The following is a 15,775-nucleotide window of genomic DNA, read 5'->3' as shown; positions in this document are numbered from 1 at the left end:
TATAATTATTTTCTGAGTCAGGAACTTGCTCTGTTGCCTAGGCTGGAGTGTAGTGGCACAAGCACAAATACCACTCACTACAGCTTGACTTCCTGGGTTCAAGTGATCCTCCTGCTGCAGCCATCAGATAGCTAGGACCATAGGCATGCACCACCACACCTGGCTAATTCTTAAGTTATTTGCAGGGATGGGGTCTTGACATTGTTGCCCAGGCTGGTCTGGAACTCCTGGGTTCAAGCAATGCTCCTGCCTCAGCTTCCCAAAGTGTTGGGATTACAGGCATGAGCCACTGCGCCTAGCCTGGACATACATATTTAAATATATCTGCTTACTGACTCCCTGACTGCTACAGACTCTGGAGTGACATTGCTTTTGTAATAGAATTAGACATGTCACCTTCAAATCAGAGAATGAGGTTTATTAAGACTTTGTTTTGCCTGGGTCATACATCCTCTGCCTTATAAAAACGTCTTACATTTTCAGTAGGATGAGCCTTCCCACATGCCACTTGTTGCAATTCTTATGTTCACATATTACAGTTCTAAAGAATTATGTGAGATTTGTCTTCACATTTCTATGTAATATTTCCAGGAAATATTTTCTTTTCTTTCAATCTTTCTTCCTTTTTATCTACAGTGTTCTCTGGATATGACCCCATGGCAATCTTTTCTTTTCCACCTTGAGAAATGTATTTAACCTCTCAAACTCAGCTTCCCCTTCTGTGAATCACCCCTCATCACCTTCCTGTCCATCTCAAAGTGTTGTTGCCAAGTTCAAATGAAGTAATTTATTTAAAAATATTTCATAAAGGTATTATTTTTGTTGAAACTTAATAAAGGTAAACATATATATTGTTTTCACTGAGAAATAGAAGCTGGGTTTCCAGGTGATTTTCCATGTTGAACTTTTAGTAAATGTCCTTTCTTTTTGGGTAGATGTGAAAAGACATGCTCAAAAGAAAGCATATTTGGCTGTCAATGCAACTGAGTTCTGAATCAAGCAATTGAGTACTAAAATGTTTGTAGTTTAGAATTCTCCTAACTACACAGCATACAATTTTACTTCCCAGATTGTTAAATAATTCCACAGTAGACCTTTGAGTTAAGAAAAGATGAAACATAATAAAACCAAGTAAAATTTGAGTTAAGAAAAGATGAGACATAATAAAACCAAGTAAAATTTGATTTTTCACTTTTTCACTTCTTTTGTTCAGTTGGTTTTTTGAGACAGGGTCTCAGTCTGCCATCCAGGCTGGAGTGTAGTGGCACTATCTCAGCTCACTGCAACCTCTGCCTCCTGGGTTCAAGGGATTCTAGTTCCTTAGCCTCCTGAGTAGCTGGGATTATAGTACCAGGTATGGTGTGCATCACCATACCTGGCTAATTTTTGCATTTTTAGCAGAGACAGTGTTTTGCCATGTTGGCCATGCGGGTCTCAAACTCCCGGCCTCAAGTGATCTGCTTGCCTTAGCCTTCCAAAGTGCTGGGATTACAGGTCACTGTGCCCAGTCTCTTTTTCACTTTATAAAATTCTTTTTGAAGTCTTAAAGAGTGGAACTTTTGTTGAAAACATTAATTGGATTATTTATTAGTTTAATTTTCCATCCAGGGTAATTCATCTTATATAAACTTTGGAGGTCCATGAGAGTTGGTTCTTGAGAAAGACACTTTACTATTCTCACTAATTCATCCTCCTGATACATAACATTCTTTTCATTACCAATCATGTTTTATGATAATTCTCCCCACTTTCAACTTTTTCTTTAGAAATGGCCTTAGTCGATGATAAAGATAAAGTTGTTGCTGTTGTTGTTTTCCTGGTGGAAAGAGAAAATTGAACTCAGGGAGATACATGGTCAGAAGCAGTAGGTGGTAGATAGTATTTGGTTATGGCAGCCCAATCTGACTAATACAGGAGTACTTTAACGGAAAGAATGTTCTATCAGAAAGAAATAGAGAGCAGGGCTAATTATCTAGTATGTTCATGTACCTAGAAACCTTTCACACATGCACACATGCATAAAAACACATTTTTGCCTCAACTATTTAAGTATTTTAATGAAAATTATTCTTACTACCAGATGTCAGGGAAAAAATGAAAGCGTTGAAATAACTGGGTAATTGCCTAAGTTTTTCACTTCGTTAAAATAGAGCAAACCTTTCCAGCCCACTGTGGTAAACATTTTGAAATAATTATAAGTCAGATTTATAAAATTCTGCTGAATTATTTCAGTTGAGTAATCAAAATTCAGCCTCGCTTAGCCAGCCTCCATCTCTCTTGACAACCAGTTTATCTGGATTATTTTACCATGCAAATGAGTTACATAAACCTCTCCAAGAAGTTTTAGTGTATTAGATCACACAGCTTAATAGCCATGAGCAACATCTCCAGTTTCCGGAGGAAGTTGCCTTAGATATATCTTTAGATGATTCAGATCCTAATGGATCTGGACACTACAAGTTTCAGTGTCAAGAAACTTCTTGTTACAGAACAAAGTTCATAGGTATTCTTAAAATTCTGGGCCCTTCAGTTCTTCACTTGCCATATCTGTGAATGTGTATGTAAATGGAGACCAAATTCAAGCTGTCGCCCTTCCCCAGACTCATAGACAAATCAGGATGGACCTTGAGTATTCTGAGTACATGAGAACTTGATAACTTGATAAATCCGTTAGGATGAATGCTAATGAGGACTTTGAACTGTCTAAAACTCAGATTAGGGATCTGCAGACAGTGCTGCATAGGGACTAAGACCATGGGTCTATCTAACGCAATAGGAATCAGATAGACCTGGATAGAAGCCTGGGTCTGCTACTTATGAGCTCTGTAACTTGGGTTATTTTACTTAGCCTCTCTGAGCCTCAGTTTCTTCATCTGTAAATTGAGGATAGTAGTCAGGTTTTCATTTGGATTAAATAAGTCTACATATGTATAGCACTTAAAAAGAGGGCCTGGCCTAGGGTTGGGTGTTTGGTAATGCTAGCTATTATTATTCTTATTATTAGTCAATTTCACATGCTCAATATTTGCTGTTATTATTGTTGTTGATTTAATTACCTGAATTATTTCTTTTTTTTTTTTATTTATTTGTTTGTATTATATGTGTATTCTATTTTCCAAACATTTAAAAGTGTTATAAACACTTACAATCTGACCACACCTTCTCTTTTTTTTTTTTTTTCTGGAGTTAGTTTTTCTCTTCATTTAGTATTTTATTTTTATGGTACTAGCTTACTCAGACATCTCTGATGATTGATTGTTAGTTATTGTTTATATGTAAGAATGAAGAAATGTTGATTATTTTGGTTAGCTGGCTTAGATTATCTCCACTATTGTGAAGTAGATTTTCAGCTATAGGGCACTTTCCTGAATAGGAAAACTCAATGAGAATCTTCAGTACATGATGGGACAAGTAGACCGGCAGGCTTGCTGCAGGGTGATATAGTCATAGTTGGCTCAGCCTGTGTGGTTGAGTCAGGACCAGCATGCCTTGGACTTTAAACTGTCTTATTTCATGAAGTTATAATCCATATGGTGAATGAAAAAATGTGAGAAATTATATTAGAGGTGATTTTTTTAAAGTGGCAGGAAGAGTATCTTAGTAAATATTTAAATGAAAATTTTGCTGATGCTTGAGAGGCCTGTAAAGAAATGACCAGTTATCAAGAAGGTGAAAATGAGGCCTGGGGTGGTGGCTCACATCTGTAATCCCAGCATTTTGGGAAGGTAAGATGGGTGGATCGCTTGAGGTCAGGAGTCCGAAACAAGTTTGGGCAACATGGTGAAACCCCATCTCTACTAAAAAATACATAAAAATTAGCCGGGCCTGGTGGTGCATGCCTGCAATCCTAGCTACCCGGTAGGCTGAGGCAGGAGAATCGCCTGAACCCGGAGGTTTACAGTGAGCAGCAATAGCACCACTGCACTCCAGCCTGGGCAACAGAGCGAGACGAGGAATTAGAAGTTCTTTGACATTGTGAAGCCCATCGAAAATATCATGGCAGCCTCTAAGGATTATTTTTTTAAGTAGCTGGGAAAAAAATCCCCTAAACTTATTATGACTTAGGGGATTTTAAGAGAAAGGAAGAGTAATGTTAACATGTATTCTGTGAATTTGTTTCCAAGTGGAATGGCAATGACTTGATTAGGCTCCTATTTCCATGAACGTATTCTCTGCTGAAAGTGTGCTTGGATACAGCAGAGCTAGAGAAGGCTTTGAATTTTCGCTCTTTCTTTTTCTCTCCTATCAGGCTCTGAAATGAATTAGGTTGGTGCAAAAGTAATTGCAGCTTTTGCCATTCTTTTAATATATCAGTTACGGGAAGACTTTAACTGATATATGGTATATATATGCCATTACTTTTAATGGCAAAAACCGCAATTACTTTGCACCAAACTAAACAGGAACCATATTTACTGCTCCTGATGTGAATTATGACATTCATCCTGAGGAGGTAGAAGGAGCTTTCACCAATTTGGTTTTATTTTTATATATTTTTATTTTGTTTGTTTTCTTGAGGCAGGGTTTCACTCTGCTGTAATTTCCAGCTCCTGGGCTCAAGCAATCCTCCCCACTCAACCTCCCAAGTAGCTAGTACTATAGGTGCTTGCCACTAGGCCCAGCTAATTTTTAAAATTTTGGTAGAGATAGCATCTCCCTATGTTGCCCAGGCTGGTCTCAAACTCCTGACCTTAAGCAATCCTTCTTCCTCAGCCTCCCAAAGTACTGGGATTACAGGCACAAGCCACTGCACCAGGCCTAGTTTTGGTTTTAAATAAGACTATACTACCTATTTTATATCACAACATTTTTGCTATTCCTATTTTTTTTCTTTGATAGTATCATTCTAAAGACAAGGGACCTCGGTAATAGGAGAGTCTTCTGTTTGCTCAGTACAAACAATATCTTCATCCTCAGCCCAAGTAGAGATTTTCAAATTTGGAGTCGGAAGCTATGAGAAGATTAAAGGGATCTGCATAAAAAAGAAAACATGACTTAGGGTTCCCAAGAATGATCTGCAAACTAAAGAGGGTGGAAAGGATTGGGAATAGAAAGAGGAGACCACGTGACTGCAGCAGAGGAGAAAGAGTTCCAGATAAGACATATCCAATGAGGACTTGTTAAAATGAAATACTCTTGGGTTCTATAATGAAACCCCCTTGTCCATGTTTTCTACAGAATATTCCCTAAATACACAGAGTTCAAGAATGCTTTAATTTCAGTGGAGTCAATTTTTTTTTTTTTTTTTCCTGAGACAGAATCTTGCTCTGTCACTAGGCGCCAGGTTGGAGTACAGTGGTGCAATCTCAGCTCACAGCAACCTCCGCCTCCTGGATTCAAGCGTTTCTACTGCCTCAGCCTCCTGAGTAGCTGGGACTACAGGCATGCACCACCACGCCCAGCTAATTTTTGTATTTTAGTAGAGACGGGGTTTCACCGTGTTGGCCAGGATGGTCTTGATCTCTTGACCTTGTGATTCTCCCGCCTCGGCCTCCCAAAGTGCTGGGATTACAGGCGTGAGCCACCGCACCCGGCCAGTGGAGTCAATTTCTAATGAAATAAAGTATAGAGAATATGAAAACACATATGGGCCAATCATATGTATTTTAAGAGATAAATCATTTCAAATACAACTGAAGCTCCTTCTTGTATATGAGTGAATCCCTTCTGTTAATACAAAGAAGTGTCATTTCCTGAGTAAATAAAGTCTTCCCATAACTGATATATGGCATATATATGATTTATGGGATATTTATGAAGGGATTCATATACATACATATACACTTCTATTTTAAAGATAAAACTTTAAAGAAAAATACTCCAAATCACTTTCCTAAACCTCACTTACTGTATTTTGTGAAAATTATTCTCATACTTTGGTTCTTTAACTCCTCTCTGTTATTTTTATTTTGTGACAGCAAAAGCCTGAATAATCAGTCCTCTTGGGGACGAGAAGAGAGGCAGACAGTGCAGCCTCGTAGCTAACAACATATGCCTTGAAATCAGATATACTTGGTTTGAGATCCCAACCGCTTTCACAATCTAAGCATGAGACCTCGGCAAGATATTTCCTTTCTCTCAGTGTTTCCTCATCAGTAAATAGTGAAACTATTTGTTTCTTAGGTATTTAGAATAAAATTCTGTGCATATGTAACTGGCACAGAGACGGTGTTCGATAAAGGCCAGAAGAACTGGCAGACAAAAAGCATTGATTACTGAACCAGTAAATAGCCCCAGAAAATTCTCTTCCAAAGTCAACATTCAGAAAACTTTGTACTTAAAACTCTGTGTTCCTTAGTGACTTTGCTTTTCTTCTAATTTAAAAAATAAGTACAGGACTTCCTCTTTTTTTTCCCCTAGCAACCATCTCATCGTGCTCAAAAGATTTTCATGCCCTGTGCTACAGACTTTCTTCAGCTGCTGCAAAGATGTTTTTTTCTGATGCATAAATGAACTCTGCACACTAAGCCTATAATACAACTGAGTATCACAGTTATTCCCATAATCCCCTCCACCTGCAACTGTTTCAATGTTGACTTAATGTTATTCATTTGCTTGTGTTGTTATTGAAAACGAATTCTTAATTAAAATGGCCCAGCACCACCTGGCTCACATAGAGTGCCACAAGCAATAATCCCTAATTTAATGTACACTTTGGCTCATACCTGCAATTTAATTTCTGAAACCAGAAATATAAATGGATTTTTATAATAGCTTCTGAGTATTAGGTGGGAGAAGATGAGGGTTGCTAATGAAGAGCTACTTTCTTAGGAAGCATCTCACAACAATGCATAATTGTTTCTAGGTGAAATAGACTGAGCATGTAAATGAACACCCAGGTTAGGCTAAAATCTAATTTCTGGCGTTATCTATGTCTGTATGACTTGTGTTATATTTTGGCTTAGTTTCTGGTCTACTCTTTCATATATGAACATTTTATCTGTTGTTAAGAAGCATGAGTCTTTTATTCTATTTTCACTTGTCCTCTCTTTTATTCAGTAATTTGAAATGTTTTCTATTCTGCCGCAAATAAATTTTCAGTTGTGCCTATATAAAAATGTGGTATCTTGGTACAATTATTGCAGCAAAAACTTTGTAAAATTGGTTTAACCCAAGTTTGGAATACAAAGGACAGGCATCTGATGTAACTCTTAAACTGCCCCTCTAGCCCAAGTCAAGGCATGGCACGTCTGTAATCCCATCACTTTGGGAGGCTGAGGCGGGTGGATCACAAGGTTGGGAGATTGAGACCATCCTGGCCAATATGATGAAACGACATCTCTACTAAAAAAATACAAAAATTAGCTGGGTGTGGTGGCATGTGCCAGAAATCTCAGCTACTCGGAGGCTGAGACAGGAGAATCGCTTGAACCCAGGAGGCGGAGATTGCAGTGAGCTGAGATCATGCCATTGCACTTCAGCCTGGGCAAAAGAGCAAGACTCAAAAAAAAAAAAAAAAAAAAAGCCATCGTATAACTTTCTCTCCTTTTCCATCCTTTTATAATTCATTTGGCTGAAGACTCTCAGGCATCCTTGAATGTTCTAAAGTACCCCTTTCTGTGGCCTCTCATTATAGCATAGAGACAGGAAAGGCACTAATCCTTCTTGAGCACCAAGCACTCAGTATGCCAGACACTTTCCACTCCTGCATTCATTTAGGATTCCCCCAGCCTTTTGGAGGTAGAGTATTGTCATTCCCTTTGGCAGATGTAGAAAATGAAGCTCAAAGAGGTAAAATACCAAAGTTCACAGCTGAGGGCTATCACATTACGACTGTGTAAGCTGCAGCACTCACCACGCAAAGCCTAGTTGAGGAGGTTGAAGCCTGCCTCTCTGTGAGGTAGTGCCAGCGGAGAGAAGGGTTGACTCTTGCCTAATACACACAAAGTTGCTTGTATACTGGAGGTGGGCCTGATAGAGTCAAACCCAGGTCTTCCTGATCTTCAAGCTGGCTATCTTTCTGCTAGTCCTGCTGCTTCCCCAAGAACTACTAGAGTCACCCTGGAGAAGCACTTTAAACAGCTGGCTGCACCAGGCCGGAAAAACTCTCCCCAAACAAGAGCAGTGGATCTTCCAGCCACTCCTACTATGTGCTACCCTCACTCTAGTAGATGGTTTGTGAAAATAGCAACAAACTATTTCCCCTCTTTATATCCACAGCTTTGATGATATGGCTTTGTAACGCCAGACATCAAGAGACAATTCTTTCTCCACTCTTTGATGCTTGTCTCTCCTCTTGACCATTTTGATCAGCAAAGTGCCACAGAAGTGATAGTGTCCTCTTGGGGCACCAGTTCTGAGTCTGGGCCTCCAGAGCTCTTGCTTATCCTCTTGCTTTCTGGGAAGCCCTCCCAGCCAACAAGTGATGAAACCCAGGATAGCTGGTTGGAGAGTCAGCGGCTATATAGAACAGAGACAAACCATTCCTTCTGAGACCATTCCAGACCAGCTGACCACAGACGCGTGCCTGAGTCCTGTCCTGATCTGCTCAGTCTGGCTCAGATGGCGAAGCTGTCCAGTTAACCCATCAACTCATGGTTCATGGTTGTTGATTTAAAGATTGTTTTAAGTCACTACATTTTGGAACGGTTTATTATATAGTGTGATGGTTAATTTTGTCAAGTTGGAGCGTGTTTTTAGATGAGATTAACATTTAAATTGGTAAGCTGTGGGTAAAGCAGACTGTGCTCCATAATGTAGATGGGCCTCATCTAATCCATTAAAGGCACTAAATAGAACAAAATGACTGGCCTCCACCAGCAGCAGGAAATGCTCCAGCAGACTGTCTTTGGACTTGATCTGCACCACCAGCCTTCCTGGGTCTCCACTTGCAGACCTTCAGACTGGAACGGCACCATCGGCTTTCCCTGGTCTCCAGACTGCCGGTCCACACTGTGCATTTTGGACTTGCCAGTTTACATAATCATGTAAGCCTATCCCTTGTAATGAATCTCCCTGAAACTCGTTCTATTGGTTCTATTTCTCTAGATAACCCCGACTAATACCCATCGCAGTTGATAAACTTGCTGATATCGCTGAACCTCTTTCTTTAGTTACCACAGGTTGGCTAGTGCAGAGCATGTCCCCCAAGAACTTCTGTGTCTGCTTACCTTGAGCCTTTCTCCCTGGAGAGGAGACGAAATCATCAGTCTGTCCCTCTGTCCTAAAATATCAGGACTCCTGCCTGAAGTCATCCATTCTCCTCCATTCCTACCAGGTCCTTGATGTTATCACCTGGAGACTGTTGCCACCTGTCTCTGGCTAAGGAAATAGATGGAGGCCTGATGCAGCTTTTCTAGTCCTCTTTTTGTCTCAGGTGCTGCAAAAACCTGTTCTGAAGAGACTGATACCAACTTTTGCTCTCGTTTTTCTCTTGTACTGGTCCTCCTATTGTAGAATTCCACTTTTCCTGAGTTTGCTCTGGCTGGGAAGAGTCAGAACCCTCTCAGAGGAAGATGAGGGAAGGAGACTGGGATGGAATCAGGCAGCTCTCACATGCCCTGACTCTAGGCTATCTTTCTTCCTCAAATCTGGAGGGACATGTCAGAGCTCATGAGCTCATCGTGCCTTGTGCTTACTTCCCTGTAGAGCAGGGCTTTGGCCCCAATCTTTCCAAGTTTGAATTGTCCCAGGAACAAAGCTCCTGGCTTTCCGTTGCAGCATCCTCGACCTTCCCTAGCTGCCCAACAAGCACATGCAAGGGAGCCTGAGCAAAGCGGCCACATTTCCCTTCCCCATGCCCTTATTCTCTGGGGGTTAGAAACATTCCCTTCACTCCTCCCGTCCTGCAGTGTATACCACAGGCAGCAGGAGTGTGGTGCATCAACCCACAGGGCAGCAAGGATGACCAGAGCTTCTGGGACTATGATTGTCTTGTGGGCTATCCTGCCTTGACAGAATGGATACTGGCAAATGAAGCCTTCCTGCTCCTTGCTTGGATATCCACATACTGAGCCCTGGGTCTTTTAGCCACGCCTTCTCTCAGCAGCTGTGCCACACATTGGCAGCTTCAGCCTCCAGGGGGATGATGCAGGTAATTATGAACTATGTCCAATGTGGCCCATCAAATGGTACAGCCACTGTGGAAGACAGCATGGCAGTTCCCTCCCAAAATTAAATGGAATTGCTGTATGATTCAGCAATCCTACTTCTTTTCTTTAAATATACATATTTTCAGCAATCCTACTTCTTATTATATATCCCAAAGAACTGAAAAGTTGGGACTTGAACAGATATGTGTATACCATGTTCATAAAACAACATTATTCCTAATAGCCAAAAGGTGCAAACAAACCAAACATCTAGCAATGAATGAATGGATAAACAAATTGAAGAATAGACATAAAATGGAATTCTATTCAGCCTTAAAAAGAAAGGAAATTATGATACATGCTACAATTTGGATGAATCTTGAAAACATTATGCTAAGTGAAACAACCCAGACACAAAAGGACAACTATTGTATAATTCCACCTGTATAAAGTCCTGAAAATAGGCAAATTCGTAGAGATAAAAGAATAATTATTATCAAGGGCTAGAGGGAAGGAAAAATGGGGAGTTCTGTTCAATGGGCACAGAATTGGTTTGGAATGTTGAAAGGTCTTGGAGATGGCTAGTGGCAATGGCTATGCAAGGTGAATGTACTAAATGCCACCAAATTATTTGCTCAAAAAGGCTTTACGTGGCAAATTTCATGTTATATATATTTACCAAAATAAAAAATTTAAAAGTGGCCTGGCGTGGACTTAGGAGAAGGGATGGTGTTTGTCTGTATGGGTGTCTAGGTCCATCACTGCTTTTTAATGTTTGCATTCTCCACAGCTCCCTCTGCTCTACCTTTAAGCCTGCATAATAAAGTAATTAAGGAATTAGGGATGGTGCTTACCATGTGTCCTGGGCAGTGTGGCACACAGAAAGCAGTGGCCCTGCCATTCAAGGGCTCACCATTGGAAATGCAACCTGTTGCCGCCAGCTCTTCAATGACTTCCCACTGCTCTGAAGTTCAAAAGATGAAGCTCCTCAAAGATCCGCATAGGCCTTGCATGCTCTGAGCCCTTCTTAGTTCTCCAGCACATCTGGAAATGCTGCCTCCTTCTATATCCATTGGCAACAGTGAGCTTGCTGTCCCTCACTGCCAATGTTACTTCCTGCTTAGAACACATTTTCCGCCTCTCTCTGCTTAGCCAGCACTCACATCCTTCAGAGCTCAGCTCAACTGTCACTTCCACTCCGATCAGGTTAAATCCCCTTATTATGTGCTCTTGCAAGACCATATCCTTCCTTGGAAGCATTTTGATATTTATTTGTTCTCATCATTATTTGATTAATTCTGTCTCCACCGCTGAATGATAAGCCCCAGGAGCATAGGGACTTTCTCTAGTTGTCCTCACCATTGAATTCTTTGTCCACAGAGGGCCTGGCACTCAGTAAGCACTTCGATCATTGTTTGCTATGAATGAAAATGAATGAATGAATGAACAGAAAAGTGACTAACAATACCTAAATTAAAGGCTTTCGTCCAGTTTGGAAGTAGGGAATCAGATAACGGTTCATCCAATACCACAGTTTCAACGTAGGACAGATTAAGATTACTCTAAAGCAAGAGATATAATCCATTCTAGATTGATAGTAAAAGGAAAGCTATTCAAGGTAAGGGTTCATTTTACCACACTGCATATTCCAGGCTGATTATTTAAAATTATTATTCGAAGCACAATTTGAAACTAGAATGACACTTCATTTAATTTTCTCACACTGGTAGTCATTGATCTGCATTATATCTTCAGAGGAAATGCCACTGAATTCAGGAGAAGTATATTTAACCTGCATGGTATCCAAAAACTGCTGGAAAAGCTTAGCTCCTGTACCCTATGCCAGTGGCCTTGCTAAGCAGGTATGCTAGATGCTCAAATGTATAATTTTCTACAGGCGCTTTTGGTAAAAACATTCTTCTTTTTTATATCTTCCAGCAAACCTCATTATCCTTCTTGTGACCCTGTAGGCATCTCATTTGCTTTTGGCTTGTTTGCAAGTTTTAAAATATGAACTGCATCTCCTGCCTCAGGAAGGGTTGCTTGGCTACTGCTCTACATTTTTAGAATGTGAATTCTATTATTTTACCACTGCTACCTTGAATAATGGCGTTTAATGCATTTTCACAGAAGCTAGAAATAATTAACAATTTCTTATTTTCATGAAGTACAGTAAGTTATTCTCACTTGGAAGAACAAGGGGAACATACATAGGGGAATATGTATTAATTTTGAATAACGTTGAAACTATATTAAAGTAAGATCATAAGTTGGCAATCACCATGGAATTGGGGGAAAGTGCTGTTGTATATAGGACACTAGCTTTCAGTAAGGTAGGGACAAAGACAAACAAAACAAGACCAAGGATGCCCCAGGAATGGGCTCCCAGCTTCATTTATCATCTTCGTAAATTACCTAGAAAAGAAACTATAAAGGATATATAAATGAAGACATATAAAGGTGAAACCTTTGCAGCTGACATTGAGGTCTCTCAGATAGTGAAATACTTAATAATAATGTTTTCAAGAAAATGGACTCAGTGACCTTCTTTTATTGTCTAGTAAACCCCAGGCATTGTGCTTGCCTCCAGTGGCAAGTGTAATATCACATAAAACACCACCTCTGGTTCTGGGGACCTTGAAATTTTATATAAATGAACACAGAGAGGCATTTGCCTGCTTTGACATTCCTCAAAGTGGACTTTTATTGTGGGATGTTAAAAGAGATTACAATAGGACTTTGCAGAGCCTTGAATGTGTTAGTGAATGCTGGAAATCATTTCTATGAATGGAGTGGATTATACAGTGGTCCCCACATTTCTTTGAAGACAGCGTCTTGGTTTTGTTTTTGGCTTTGCATTTGTGTGTTTGTTTTTGTAGGGACAGCATGTGAACTTGTGAGACTAGTATAGCCTGGAACATGCTCTGGAAAATGCTGACTTATTAAAAAAATAGAGGCATGTCTGGAATTTCAAGAATTTTGGATATCTCTTCATCAAATATTTACTGAGTACTTAAATCGCTAAGAAACGGCATGAGGCCCCACAACAGGGAGCTCTAAAACCCAGTACCCTTTCAGAGCAGCAATGATCCTAACTGCTGAGAAGTGAAAATAGACAAATGTCTGTCAACTGATAAATGGATAAGCAAAATGTGGTATATTCATAAAATGGAATATTACATGGCCATACAAATAAATGAAGTACTAGTACAAGCTATAATATGGTCAACCTTGAAAACATTATGCAAAGTAAAAGAAACCAGACACAAAAGGCCTCATACTGTATGATTCCACTCATATGAAAAATCCTGAGTAAATGTATAGACAAAGAAAGCAGATTCATGGTTGCCAGAGGTTGAAGGGGGAAGAGAATGAGGAATGACTGCTAAAGAGTTCAGAGTTTCTTTTAGGGATGAGGAAAATGTTCTGAAGTTAGATACTGATGATGGTTATACAACTTTGCAAATATGCTAAAAATCACTAAATTGTGTACTTTAAAAGAATGCATTTTATAGTGTGTGAATTTTGTGTCATTAAAAAAATCCAATACCCCACCATACCAAATGGTTATCCCTCTCCTATGTTAGGAATTGAGAACACAATCATTTCTTGTCAACAATTATATTTAGTGAAGATACTAGATGTTATTTACAGAAGATATACATACATACAATTCCTATACATTAAATGTAGTCTAATTGTGAAAACAGGAAAAAATGTACTTCAAAATTACGTACTAAATAAAATAAATAAAAAGTAATTATTTGGCACAATATCTATTAGGTAGCAAATAAATAACTCTATACCATTGATTGAATGAACTATTTACAATCTATTTGAAAGTGCAAAACAATTGCTGAAAATTAAGATATTTGTAATGACACTTAAGTCCAAAAAATACTTTTTCATCAGGTACAATAAATTTGTAGCCAATAGTGAAGGCTTTTAATGCCCAGGAAAATATTTCAATTTTGAAAAATGTTTTGTGCATATTGTGCTCTTCTGAAATGTTATTTTTTACTTTAATGCTGGCAAATTTAAGAACCTTGGCATTTCTCAGTGGAATTCTTATGTATATAATCCTGATTTGTAATTTTTAAAAAGCTATATTGTAAACATAAATATTATTCTATATATCATTCAGAAATTACAGACCAGTCCTCCCTAAATTACATAAACAGCCATAATGTTTTAGAATAACGTGGTCAGGTTCTATTCCTTCAGAGGTAAGACTATGAAGATGGAAGAATACAACCTATAATTTGGACGTCTATAGGTTCCTCAGCACCTTCCCCAATCATATGCTTCAAATCAAGATGCTGAGTTAAATTTCTATCCAAATCTATCCCATTTGTAGCACATCTCATCCCATACACACTCTTAGAAAAAATGTCAGGGGCTTGCTAGTTCTCTTGACAAGGATATTTCTACCAAACTCTTCACGTGGGCCTTATTCAATACTTCAGCAAAGAAGATGGCACAAGTGGAAATGAAAGAGGATAATCACAAACTGGGGATTCCTAAGCTAGAGTGTGTAGGCTTTATGCAAGTCAAATAATTCCTTCTCTTGCCAGGTAGCTGGGGGGCTGAATGCAGCCCTGAGGGGTCTCGGGGTGTGTTTTTGCTTGTTTTGTAGGATTCTCTAGTGGCAATACAGTCAGTAGTGGCATAAATGGCATTTTTGAAAGATTGTGGACTGGAGAAAACTGTTGCTCTGGGCATTTGAAATGTCTATGGTCGCCGAGGCTCTAATCTGTGTGACATCTGGGATAAAGTTCTCTGGTTGTCAATCACATTTAATTGGCGCACATAACTCCGGACATCCTGATGGTTCTTATTAGCTTGAGCTGCATCAGGATCTGTTGAAAGAGGAAGGGGCAGAATTGGCATTGCATAGTATATGCATATAAGACACAGCCTTATTTCTCCAATTATTTATTACATTTATCGTAGGTTCCTGGGTTCCCTCAAGACCTTTCAACACACCACAGTCATTGAAGTGTTTCCACTTGGTTGTTCCATCTCCTCCTTCCTACCCTCCAATTTTCTTTTCTTCCCTGGAATCACCTCTTTTGATCATTTTCCTTTGCATTGCATGTTGTAAAAAAAAAAATGGCACCAAATTAAAAGGGAAGCATCTGTCTGATAGCCCCTGGTTACAGATTAAAATTATTTCCCTTTCCAGAGGTCTCTGTATCTCAGACTCTGTGTCTCTGCTTCCTTTGATCCAGATGAAGACTAATGTCAAAAGACACAGTTTTCATTAGCCCTTCACAAAAGCACTTAACATCTGGGCCAAACTGAAGCAAGCCAGTGAGAGCAGAGTCCTGACTCCCCTCTTTACTTGCACACAGTATACAGCATTACTATAGATTGTATGCTCTTAGAGACTGTCCATATTCAGGGAAAAAACCCACCTCACAGGCTGAAGTTATGACTTTTGCTGGACCTTTGATTCTTTGATGCTATTTGCTCTGCAAACTCAGCTACCATTCTATTCTGATGCACACCCCAAGCATGTGAGCAACTGAGGTTAAGCAGTTTCATGAAGATCAGGGCTGAAGGATTAGCCAATGCACTCAGCCCTCACAGGGAAATACATGAATGAGGAAAGGCAGACTGGAAGGTGGTGAACTGGAAACACAGGTCTCTCCGGAAGCAATGACCTGGCTGCTGCATGTTGCTGCCACAGGGGAATCTGTGCCTAGAGTTGCCAGATCTTGCTTTTTTTTTTTTTTTTTTTT

At 39.6% G+C, this 15,775-nt stretch overlaps 1 protein-coding gene across 6 annotated transcripts in view; it reads right to left on the bottom strand.

Moving 5' to 3' along the window:
• Positions 1–13,636: 13,636 nt before the first annotated feature.
• RAPGEF4 (Rap guanine nucleotide exchange factor 4) overlaps positions 13,637–15,775 on the bottom strand; it is a 323,726-nt gene continuing 321,587 nt past the window's right edge. For all 6 annotated transcript variants that reach the window (XM_017538228.1, XM_017538229.2, XM_017538230.2 and 3 more), the window contains one exon: positions 13,637–14,890. In XM_017538228.1, coding sequence (XP_017393717.1) covers positions 14,763–14,890 — 128 coding nt within the window. In that variant the 3' untranslated portion in view covers positions 13,637–14,762. The remainder of the gene's footprint in view (positions 14,891–15,775) is intronic.

The sequence above is a fragment of the Cebus imitator genome, unplaced genomic scaffold (genome assembly GCF_001604975.1).
Source record: "Cebus imitator isolate Cc_AM_T3 unplaced genomic scaffold, Cebus_imitator-1.0 Scaffold110, whole genome shotgun sequence".
NCBI classification, from domain to species: domain Eukaryota; kingdom Metazoa; phylum Chordata; class Mammalia; order Primates; family Cebidae; genus Cebus; species Cebus imitator.
This window is presented reverse-complemented; position numbering and strand designations above follow the sequence as displayed.